The sequence below is a fragment of the Rattus rattus genome, chromosome 7 (assembly GCF_011064425.1).
Source record: "Rattus rattus isolate New Zealand chromosome 7, Rrattus_CSIRO_v1, whole genome shotgun sequence".
In the NCBI taxonomy this organism is placed as follows: Eukaryota; Metazoa; Chordata; class Mammalia; order Rodentia; family Muridae; genus Rattus; species Rattus rattus.
Window position 1 is genome coordinate 85,959,829 of NC_046160.1, and position 12,575 is coordinate 85,972,403.

Sequence of the window (12,575 nt, forward strand, 5' to 3'; positions counted from 1 at the left end):
AATTCCAGTGGATGTGTGCAGGGTCCAGCATCCTGAGCTGCCCACATATAATGCCAGTAAAGTGGGTCTGTGGATGACCAGTGTGAATATCCAACAGGACACAATGCGGTATAGGGATAAGAGTAGATTTTATGTTCCTGCCCTGCTGTCTCCCAATCACATAAGTGGGGCTGGGAGCACGATTCAAGGTCCTACTGCTCCACTTACAAGCAAGATCTTCCCCCATACCCTTTATGGACATTGCTGGACTTGCCTGAAGTATGGGGAAGAGCTTCAAAATAGCACGGCCCTTACGCTTCAATGTTTATATAGTTAACTTACACATAACTGATCCAAACCACTCCTCCCATGCTTCATAAGGGAGTGTAAATTTAGTATCAAATACATAAGGCAAACTCCAGCCTCAGTCATCCGTGCCTCAAACTTTCAGAATATACTTCTGTTCCCGATTCTCCAAATGGTACCGTGCTCTGGCATAGCGGGGTACAATGCTAACTTCACAGACGTTAGATTAGTTTGCCAGTTCCATCACTAACTAACTGAAGACCTTGGCCAAGTATATGACCCTCTATAAAAGTGCTTCCAGATCTACAAATACTATTCTTAAAATCACACCCATCCCTCAGAATTGTAGAATGATGAGTTATTAGAAATAGTAGGACACTGGCATACAGCAACCTTAAAGGTTGTTATTAGATCATATCTGTGCTGCTAATATGCAAGTGAACATCCTATTAAATATGAAATCTAGCCCCAGGTCTTAGTTCCCTCTATGATGGCTTGTATGGTCCTGAATAATTCACCCAGCTTTTGAGTATCTCAGCTACTATCATAAAACAAGGATAATACTGACTTTATGTTATCTGCATAAAATTCACATAGGGAGAGCACATTTCAAAGTGTTTGACTTATTGTAAGACAGAACGCAACACTTAACTTTTCTATATGAACAAACACACAATGAACAATTGCAAAGATTTTATTTAGCGGCTTTCTGTGCTTGGCACTCAGAAACAGTTCCGTGCATAAGGGCAAATTTTTATACACCTTTTCTTCATACATATTTTACATACCCTTTTATTGCCCCCTTTTTTAATATTCATAATATTGAATACCCCACTAGGCATATAAATACATTTATCTACATCACCTCAAAACAAAAAAAATTCTTAATAATATCTGTATTATCTTACTTGGTATCATTCGAGTTTCCACACCATTTAAAAATTTTAGCTTGCACCAAGCTTCACTTGTTTTCTTATCATTAAAGGATTTGAAAAGAAAAGGAAAGAAAAAACAATCCCCAAACTTCAGAATGCAATGAACTATTTAATCAAAATGGAGAGCGACAGGCAGATAGAAAAGGGGCAGAAGACCCATCTGCAATTCTCTCCAGTGTGTCAGGATTTCTCTTGCATGGGGAACAGGGACAGATTGTCCAGGTCAGCACTTTTGATCTGGCATGTGAGGCCAGGTCTGTCTTCCATGACTGTTTCTTTGGTATCATCTGGGAGATAAAATCATTCTTCATTCTTGACACCTGTTTCCCTCACCCTGCTCAGCTGCATGCCATGGAATGGCACTCCCACAAGGGACACCTCCCTCCTGCATCATTATAGTCAGAGCTATGGAATCAGGAAGCATTCCTTGTCCTAGCCCTTCTCATTGGTACCCTTCACTCTAAGCAGGGTCCCCAAGAGGCTTACTCTCCACCACCACCAGCATTCTTTCTATAACTTTAGAGGCTAAACAAACCCAACCAACTCTCCTTGGTGGATTAAATCTCATTTGTTCACATCTTCTTTGTCTTGCTGTCCACTCTCTCCTGCCCTCGATTCTCTTTCTCTCTCCCAGCTTTTCTCACCCTGTCTTTCCACAGGCACCACAGCACGCTGAATGAAGAAAGCCAGAGGTTAAAAAGCAATCTTTCTCAGGAAGCCAAGTCCAGGTGCAGCACTGATGCCTTTCCACCTCTGTGACGAGGAGAAGTTCTAGGTACACGGTTCATTCCAGGAACATGGTAAGCTGCGAGGGAGAAAGGCTAATGGCTAATGGTGGCCCAATCCGTCTAGGATTGTACATGGGCAAATTTTTGGTGAAAGCACCCATTCTGGGCCTCCCTTCACAGAGTTCACCCAGTTCAGAGTCAGTGTGTATGTTTGTGTTTGTATTACTTTGTGTATGCAAGTGTGTACATGAATATATTCATGTAAGTGTGTGTGTGCGTGTGTGTGTGTGTGTGTGTGTGTGTGTGTGTAACTTTCTTGGCTGCTACATGCTAGCATTTCCTTCAACATTATTATAAAATGATTATTCAGTCTCTTCAAGGCCACTCTGTCATACACAATGCTTTTATAAAACTAAGATTTTGGAAGGCAGAAGATTGACCACTGAGATACGGATGATGGACTCCAAGGATCCTTCAGCGGTATCTATTGTTGGTCTGTTTTCCTTATCCAAACAAAACAAAACAAAAACAAATGCACAATTTCTATTTTCCCAAGGCACGGGCCTCCCGAAGAGGAAGATCCACCGACAGAGATTCTGGAGTCTTGACCGCCATCACCTCCATGGTGTCTGGACAGCTCTTTAAACCATGTGTACGGACATCTGAGAGGAGGAGCCTGGGACTGCCCCATACTGCCGGCCATCACAGGTGTTGGTAGCCTGCTGATTATTAGTTGAAGGGCTGATCATGTGCATGCTGTGCTCCATCCCTGTGGGCAGGTACTGCCTCTCTCCAAAGGCCCCGTTGGAAGGAGAAGAACAGAGTAAAGTGCTTTGAGATGTGCTCAGTTTCTCTGGGCTTGCAGCTAGCCTTGGGGAAGTGGGGAAATTGTATCCATACAGATTGTAGGGATTATGGAGGGAGAAGGCATTATAGGAGCTCTGCTGCATGTGGCTGCCACCAAACATGTGTGGCGATGAAGAACTAGAGGCCGCATTGCCTGCCTGCATGACATACTGAAACTGGGAAGTGGGGAAGGACCCCAACTGGCCACCATAGGCTTCCATCTTGCTGTTGCTGGGCAACGAGGGAGGTGTTGGTATTCCTGAGATCAGAGATGGAGTCCTCTGAGGCATGAAGGTTTCAGAGGGCTGAGTGGCTGAAGCTGTGCCACTCTGAAGCCTGTTGTAGCCACTGTCACTCAGCCCTGGATAGCTCTGTAAAGCAGCCATGTTACTTCGGGCACATGGTGGATAATCAGAGAGGTTTAGATTACACAGCTGGCTTTCTCGACAGCCCACATTGAAAGTATTTGGGGCCAAATGAAAAGTTGGAGGAGAACAAGATGGAGATAAGAGATGAGAAGAAGCCGAAGGAGATGGGGTCCCAGTGCTGGAGGTGGTTGGAGATGTACCTGTACTGCCCCCTGAAAAAGAAAACATAAATTCCATTGATTAAGATGAGTCTGTCTAGACCAAATATCCTAAATTTTTACAGATCAATTCCTCCTGTTTGCATCAGATGATGTCACACGTTTGAGCACACATTGCAAAGGAGAGGACGGGGATGACATGAGACCAGTAGTCTTTGCATACATAGTCTTAGTCACACTTTTAAAAATTAGAACAAACCTCTGGTGTTTGTTGTTTATATTCTTGCCATCAAATTCACTTCCTAATAAGACATTTAGTGGTCAGCAGTAGGAACCACCAGCTCAGACCTTCCCATGCTCAGGGCAAATGTGTAAAGTGTCTATTTTATCCAGTAACTTTTTCCTATCTTGGAATCTTTAATAGAATACCGAAGCAGGAAACAATGCTCATGGAGATGGAGCAGGGTACCAAGCCAGAACTCGGACCTGAGAAGACCTAGCAAAGGGGCCTGAGTGGTGGAACCTGGGACATTAAACTTGAGGTCTGTTATATCAAAGACGCATGATCATCATTAATTATAAGATGTAGGCTGAAGTGAATCAGGACTAACTTGAAACAAAATCACTGTTTGCTGATTTTCTTTTACAGGAGCCTACCCAGTCTGAGACATTGGAATAAGAGATCGACTTGGAATATTTGAATGTGGGTGTGAATAAAACTAGTCATAAACTAACCTGAATGAGAGCAAAATAGATTCTGCTCTCCCCACTCTGCACTCTAACCCAGGAGCCCCATTCCCTCCACTTCCCTCCACAGCATCCAGCCTCTTCATCACAGATGAGGAATCCAGTAAGAAAAGGCTGCTTTTCCAGGATTCAGCTTCAGACCAACTAACGGAGAGTTTCTGGGCATGAGAATTCCGTGTCAGCATGTCAAAGCACCTCTACTGTACACCTGAGGCTGACACTGGGTACCCAGACCACAGTACCCAGACCACAGTACCTAGACCACAGTACCCAGACCACAGTACCAGACCACAGTACTCAGACCACAGTACCCAGACCAGTGATTCTGAAACTTCAGTGCACATATGAACCTGCTAGAGGTCTTATGAAAATAAACTGCTGACTCCACTTGGTTTCTGAACCTGTGTGTATGGGACAGAGCTCGAGGACGTACACTTTAGATGCAAAGACTGCACTTTGCTAGAGAAGACCTCCAAAATCCTATTTCCAAATGACCCTGAATCTGTCTTGCAAATCACTGATCATCAGCCATGTCGATGGCGGGCTAGATGAATGGTTGAGGCTCCCATGAACTGAGGAGTCAGTTCAAGTCAATCTTCATTAAAGATGTTCTCCAAATAATGAAATCAAAATGTAAGAACCATTTTTCTCAGGGGCAGAAAGCATCCACTCCCCAGCTCTCCGAGTGGAATTTGAAGGTATCCTTCACTGGATTCTAGAATATTCAACTGCTTTATCCTCTCTAGGATCCTCCTTGAGGTAATTCCCTTCCATGTAGCAGTATGGCATTTCTCACAATTGTTGACAATCATGGTCTTTCAAGGAGAAAGACCATGTTTCATTTTGTTTTGTTTTGTTTTGTTTTGTTTTGTTTTAATCCACGAAGAAAATCAGGAACATTCCAGAGATGTTGGGGAAATATTTATAGTAGTGTAGGAAAGGAAGGATAGGGTAGAGGAAATAAAAACTCAGATTAGATCTACAGGCAAAGAAGTAGTATTTGTGGTAGAAGTAGAGATTTGGCTTTGTCAGTATTTCTTTCTAAGTTAATAGCTCAACTGATACCTCTCCCATGGTCAGAGGAGTTTTCCCCAGTGAACTTTCAGATTCTGTTGGAAATTAAGACAACCCAATCAGCAGCTCATATCAGAAAATTTACCTCTGTTATAATAAATTCCTGTAGAAGAATGAAAATTGTTTTTTGGCAGTCTGTGATATGGCTAACATTGTCAAAAACTGTCAGCAGCTGGTCATGGTAGGGGACACTTCTCTGCAGCTTACAGCCAAACACTGTGAAGTCTGCCTCTGAGTTCTCTGCAGCTGCAGAAGGAAGGGCTTGAACCCATAAGCCTCCGTTTTTCTCATTGTCATACTGTAGCTGTGTCTAACACTTAAAGGAAGTATGAATACCCAACCCCAAATACTTTCCAAAAAAATCATTTTACTATAACGAGGGAGTTCTGGAAGGGAAGTTTCCAGAAACAGAAGTGGACCGTTTTATGCTTCCTGCTGTTGGGTAGCTGCACAGCTTTCTCTTCCTCTCCATCCTATAGAAAGCTCAGAGATTTATTCTCTTCTCTTTAGAGCATACTACATCTTTTCTTGCTTTCCCACCCTAAATGCCATGAACTAAGTGCTGTGACAAAAAAAAAATGGAGAAACTTGACTCCGACTGTAAAGAGATTTGTCTCTTACGAGATATGAATGCAGTCTTCTGTCTTTGAAAGCTCTGACTGCTCTCCCCGGTCTGGTGTTTATGTGGCCCCAGAGGAGCCCACCTGTTCAGCACACTGTCCTATCCTGTTATAGGTAAGCTTCATCAGGGCCTGGCCTCGGCCCTACAGCCGGAAGTGCATGATGGAGCAGATGGCTTGCTACAACTCTAAATGGTTTGCTCAGATGTCCCAAAATGGAACAAATGGTACTGATTTAAGGCTCAATTGGTTTCACTACAAAAAAAAAAGAAGAAGAAGAAAATGAAGAAGAAGGGAATTATTAACAAGTTACAGGGTTTTCTGCGGAGCAGATGAGAGGCACATGTTAAAAAGTTTGTAGTCAGCTTGCTTTGGCTTTTAAATGGCAGTCACTAGAAATGAGACTCGGTGGCTTGCTGAGCTTCAGGGGGTGGGAGACTCCACGTGAGCTAGTGTTTGAAGGAGAGAGCAAGCCCATCCAAAAAAGGGTCACGTCGCTTCCATCCACTTTAAAGTAACGTTGTTATACACTTAAAGTACTCAAAACAGTTAACAACTAGTTCTCAGTCCACATGGAGAGAGCATTTTCAAAATGCTAACCTAGATGCTGCGAAGTCTTCGTCCCCTTGTGATCTAATAGCTTGTCACATGTTAAGAGATTGGGAGTGCCAGCCGAGTGCAAACAAGCTTAAGGAGGCGGCCTTCATTCATGTCCACACTTGACGAAGCAGAGACCTCTCCTCACAAAAAGCACCGAGCAGTGTGGGAAGCCAGGCTGGGCTGATGAGGGCTGCCACTCAAAGCAAAGCTTGACTCGCTTGTTCACCACATCTCCTTTGTCCATGCAAGGTCATGGGTTCTCTGAGCATCTCCATATGGGTTTGCTAAATGGACAAATTGTGGACGGTAGACCTGAACAAATCTGGTTCCAATCCCTTGCTATCTTACAAGAGGACTTTAATAAATCAGTCTCTCTGTGTTTTGGGCTCCATAGGTACGTAAGTGGGATTTCTAACATCTACCTTTCTAGGGATGTTTTAAGAAATTACAAAGTAATCCTATTTTGGCATCTAGACAGAAAACAAGCTCTTTCCTGAGAGAAGGAGTAAAGAATGAGAAAAAGAGAACTTGAAGAATGTCCACTCCAACAAAGATGGCTCACATGTGTTGGCTCCTGTCCAGGGCGAGCAGGGCATCTTGGCCTCTCTACACACTAATGAGCATGATGTTCCAAGATGTATGTGCCACATTGTTTCGAGCTAAAAGGACCTCCATGGTGTGGATGATGGAAGACAGAACTAATTGACAGCTCTGGGCCCACCTGAGCTATGTCCCCAGGGGAGCTACAGTTCCTCTTCCAATGGTCTATCCTTCTTCCATACCCAATGAGCCCACAAAGAAAACAAGCTGTTCTATGCCTTGCTTTCTTCTCATCGAGCAAAGCAGAACTGGTAGGACATGCGCACACCGGTGCCTTCCCCATCATCCTCAGGGATGCTACTCCACTTCTGAGAGGGGATTAAAACATAACGTCGTTAACAACTTCATACTCCCAGGTAACCCAGAATTACTCTCCACCACTTCAGAACCCTAACATTCTATTTTACTCAGGAACCCAAGTGAGGAGGCACACATTAAAATGCGCATCCGACATTAACTTGTGCCAATATTCAAGGCTAAGAGCCAAAACAACCAAGAATGCATATTTAGCAGTGATCCCATATGAGGACAATAACCTAGAATACACTTGTGGACCATGAAGACAAGTTAAATGTGTCCGTGAAAATCCTGAATACCAAACCTGCTGACTTTTGCATCTTTAAATTGATCACTTCCAGACTGTAATATGTGGGTTTTCACATACAGCTTCCTTTTGGGTTTATTTTGTCGTAACACACACACACACACACACACACACACACACACACACACACACGCTCAACCAGTAAGATAATACCTCATCTGGATGAGTAAAGAATAAGTTTCCATGTAATTACTTGCTCTAGTGACTTGACTCTCCTCGCCTTATAACTTGAGAGTTTTTGTCCCTGGAGAGAGCTGATTCCCAATGTAGGAGGTAAAACATCAGCAACCCATGAAGGTCCCAGTGAAGAAGCTCATGGGCCGTAAAGTTTAATGAGCGTGGCAACTGAGATATTATCCTCAGCTGAGATGAGGACCTTTCTCATGATGTAAATGTGAGCATCATAGTCCCAGTGGGAATTGTACAGTTCGCATTGTAGAAAGATGGAAACCTCATTCATCCTTTTCCATAAACTGTAAAACCCTGTATAGCTCCAAATTTATTCTTCTTCAAACAGCCTCATCCCATCACACTCTGTACCTGGCCCTAAAACAGCCTCATACAATCACACTCTGTACCTGGTCCCATTTTCCCTGTCCTCGAGGAGCACACCCACACACACTTCTTAGCCTCCCTCCTTCGTTTTCCCTGCTCATTTCAGGCTCCCTTGTTGCCACTGGCATTTAATCTGCTTCTCCTAAGGCAACAATGTATCCACTGGAACACCCTACCCCCACCCTATCCCTCACCCCTGCTGCCCTGCTTCCTTCTGCTTTCACACTTCACCTCCAGGAAAAGACTAAGTACCTGGCCTGGAAAAGCAAGGTGTCATATTTCCCCCAGCACTACAGTAATTGGTTCTGAGGGGACCCAATTAGAATCAATGAGAGTTAGTGAGACTTGGTAAAAGCCCTTGAGGAGAAGCATATGTCCTTTCCCCTTAGAGAGGAAACAAAAATATCTAAGGCCAAGAATCTTTTCAAAGCTACCACAGGGACAATTGAGAATGAAGTCACCATGGAGGAAACCTGAGTGTAAAGAAATGGGGCAGGTTCTAGCCAGGGTGATCTGCTTAAGCCCCTGACTTAGATTTACGTAAAGAAGCTATCTAATCCTGGCTGTCTTACAAGTGAATGAGTTGCTCTTTTGATTTGCTGTTTTGTTTTGATTCTTTTCTACTTACATAAATATTCTAATTGATATATGTCTCTGATTCTACAAGCTTTCTGACTATGAATCTCAAGGTCTGAGAACATTGGAATAAATCTGAAGAAGAAAAAATGATAGGGGGACAGTCTCTAGACCCTTGGTGAGTGGAAACTGTGACTGAAACCCTTGACTATCAATAACTAGGATTTGAACTGTCTGGATGCCTGGCAGTTACCTGGCTCTGCTAAAACAATATCTGGTGAGCTATCTGCCTTAAGTCCAAAACATACAATCTTTTAAGTGGAAAAGCCAATCAGAGGCGCTTCTGATCTTCCCTGGTTCTCCTCAATGAGATCAAATTAAACAATTAGATACAAATTGAACAATTGGATACAAATCAAACAATTGGATACAGGCAGGCAGTTTTCAAAAGGAGGACTTTTCATACGGACACATTTATATCACATAAGAAATGCAAGGTGGAGATTAGAAAAACAGCATATATATATATATATATATAAAAGAGAGTTGTCAATATGGCTCAACAGGTAAAGGCACTTACCACCAAGCCTGATTAAATTATCTGAGATAGGCGATGCAAGGAAAAGACTTGAAAGTTGGAGATAGACTCTCAAAGTTGTCTTCTGGTTTTACATGCATGATGTGGTACATAATTGTGGATGAGCATACACACACACACACACACACACACACACACACACAACATAACAAATTAAAAAAAAACTTCTAAGTCCATACTAAAGACATATACACATATATCAATGTAATGATTACAATAGGAAAGAGATTCTGAAAACCAACTGCAAACTCGCAAATCATCTGAAGAATCAAAGGAAAGACTGACAATTACCAAGGTGCTGTATTCTGGTTTATGAAGCACAGTCAAATAGTTGAAAGATGTAAAGGAAGATATATTTCAAAATAGAAGTAAACAATTGCGGGGTCTGGATAGGGCGACTTTGGGAAAACCAGAGTTAAATGAGATTTGTAGATTCCTGAGCTGGTGGTTCCCTTGTTCTCCTTCTGGGCTAATACCCTGCAGACAAGCATGACCACTTTGCATTGTTTCTTAATGTCCACCAATATAAGGATTATGTTTTGATGCATCTCTATATTGTAAAATTTTTAAATCATGATTAGGATATATATTTCCTCAAACATTTGTTTTGTTTTGGTATTTTTTATCTTGTTGGGTTTTGTTGGTTTGATTTTTCCTTTGACTTTTGGGGCTTTGCAGGGAAGGAATTTTGTGAAAGAAGATGAACTTAGACAGGAAAGGAGACTGAGAAGACCTGGAAGGATTGGGGGAGGGGAAAGAATATGATCAAAATATATAAAAATATTAAATAAGAAACAATGTTTAAGAAATGAATAATTCTTCTCTTTAGTGTTTGAAATATAGAGTACTCCAACATACAACAAAGACACATGTTCCACTATGTTCATAGCAGCCTTATTTATAATAGCCAAAAGCTGGAAAGAACCCAGATGCCCTTCAACAGAGGAATGGATACAGAAAATGTGATACATCTACACAATGGAATATTACTCAGCTATCAAAAACAATGACTTCATGAAATTCATAGGCAAACAGATGGACCTAGAAAATATCATCCTGAGTGAGGTAACCCAATCACAGAAATCTATACATGGTATGCACTCATTGATAAATTAATATTAGCCCAAATGCTTGAATTACCCAAGATGCACAGAACACATGAAACTCAAGAAGGATGACCAAAATGGGGATGCTTCACTCCTTCTTAAAAAGGGGAACAAGATTGGAGCAGTAACTGAAGGAACAGCCATTCAGAGCCTGCTCACATTTAGCATATATATATATATATATATATATATATATATATATATATATATATGATGGATGGATGAAGCTAAGAAGTTACTGACAGGAACCGGATATAGATCTTTCCTGAGAGATGCAGCCAAAACATGTCAAATACAGAGGCGAATGCCAGCAGCAAAGCACTGGACCGAGAATGGAACCCCTGTTGGAGGAATTAGAGAAAAGTCTGAAGGAGCTGAAGGGGCTTGCTACCCCATAAGAACAACAATGCCAACCAACCAGAGCTTCCAGGGACTAAGCCACTACCCAAAGACTGATGGACTGATCCTGGGCTCCAACTACATAGGTAGCAGTGAATAGCCTTGTTGGGGCACCAGTGGAAGGGGAAGCCCTTGGTCCTACGAAGGTTGGACACCCAGTGTAGGGGATTGTTGTGGGGAGGGGAGGGGTAATGGGGGGAGGATGGGGAGGGGAACACCCATATAGAAGGGGAGAGGGAGGGGTTAGTGGGCTGATGGACATTAATCTGGGAAAGAGAATAACATTTGAAATGTAAATAAGAAATACCCAATTTAATAAAAATTAAAGAAAAAAAGAAATATAGAGTACATTACCATTTTTCTCGTCTCCCCCCAGTGTCATGGAACACCTGGACTTTAATTCTATCTTACCTATCAATCGGCTTTTCACCATTCTTTCCTCACCAACTGTTAATTATTTCTGTTTCACACTAATCTCCTTTCCCTTCAACTATAAGCATAAAGCTAGTGAGTCCCTGCCGAGCACAGTAACAATATTCCCCTACTATAGCACTCGTTGCTATATTAGTTGTGCTCATTCCATCCCTATTTGAGCTTCAAATGTGAATTGGATATCATGCCTGGACCCAAGAATTTTATCATTAAGCGGGTAGTGCTGAGAAAAAGAGCAATGAATGATATTAAACAAAGAATGAAACCAACAAGGGGGATACCCTAAAAGACCAGCTTGCTAAGAATGGCAGAGAAAATTCCTCAAGGCAGTGCTGCTTGAGCTGAGATTTCAGAAAGTAGTAGTTCTCAGTAAGCAAGTGAGTAAACATGAGCCCTCTAGACAGGCAAACAGCGTGTGATGGGAAAGAGCGCAGCATGTCTGATAAAATGATGGAGGTGAGCCTGGTGCAGGGTAGAAGGGAGGTAGGATAGAGGACATCCTATCCCACTTATAGGGAACTATAGGGAACAATATCTTATCCCACTCTAGGGAACTACAGGAAACATCCTTGATTACTTAGTAAATCCTAGGTGCTTTTCTAAGTAGTTTATCTTAAGGTACCAATTTATCTAATCCTCGTGGTTATTATCTCTACTTTAGAGGTCTGTATGTTAACGGAACAAAAATAAATCATGGCCACTGAACAATTTTAAGCAAGTTGGGATATAGAGTTGGTATGAGTGGTTGTGTATTTTGAAACACTGACCAGAACCCTGTGCAGAATGTTGGAGCAGAATAGAGAGGCTTTGGAGGACGTCATAATCATCCAGATGAAAATGATGATGGATCAAAGTCAGGTGGCAGCATGGGAGAGTAGAGATGTGAATAGATTCAAGACATTAGTGATAGGCTGTGAGGATGGGTCCAGCCTTGATGGCAAGTGTGTGGGACCCTTCTCTCAGGAGAGGCTCTTATGTCCAGACTTTAGGACAGTGGTTATCAACCTGTGGGTTGCAACTCATTTGGAGGTCGAAGGACCCTTTTACAGGGGTCATATATCAGGTATCCTGCATATCAGATATTTATATTATATATGATTCATAACTGTAGGAAAATTACATCTATGAATAACAACAAAATAATTTCATGAATGATATTACCACAACACGAGGAACTCTATTAAAGGGCTGCTGCATCAGAAAGGTTGAGAACCATTGCTTTAGGAAGTAAAAGGATGATATGTTATCTGTTACAAATTGAGTATCTTTGATCTGAGATTATTGAAACTAGAAGTTTCCTGAATTTATAGGTTTTTTTTATATTTTTAGAATATTTATATATAC

At 42.0% G+C, this 12,575-nt stretch overlaps 2 protein-coding genes across 2 annotated transcripts in view; both read right to left on the reverse strand.

The window, feature by feature from the left end:
- Ccdc175 (coiled-coil domain containing 175) overlaps positions 1-12,575 on the reverse strand; it is a 464,210-nt gene that overhangs the window by 183,961 nt on the left and 267,674 nt on the right. The window lies entirely within an intron of this gene.
- The window catches only part of Tbx15 (T-box transcription factor 15), a 101,920-nt gene continuing 91,934 nt past the window's right edge, over positions 2,590-12,575 (reverse strand). Inside the window, exon 8 of the mRNA XM_032907916.1 lies at positions 2,590-3,374. Coding sequence (XP_032763807.1) covers positions 2,590-3,374 — 785 coding nt within the window. The remainder of the gene's footprint in view (positions 3,375-12,575) is intronic.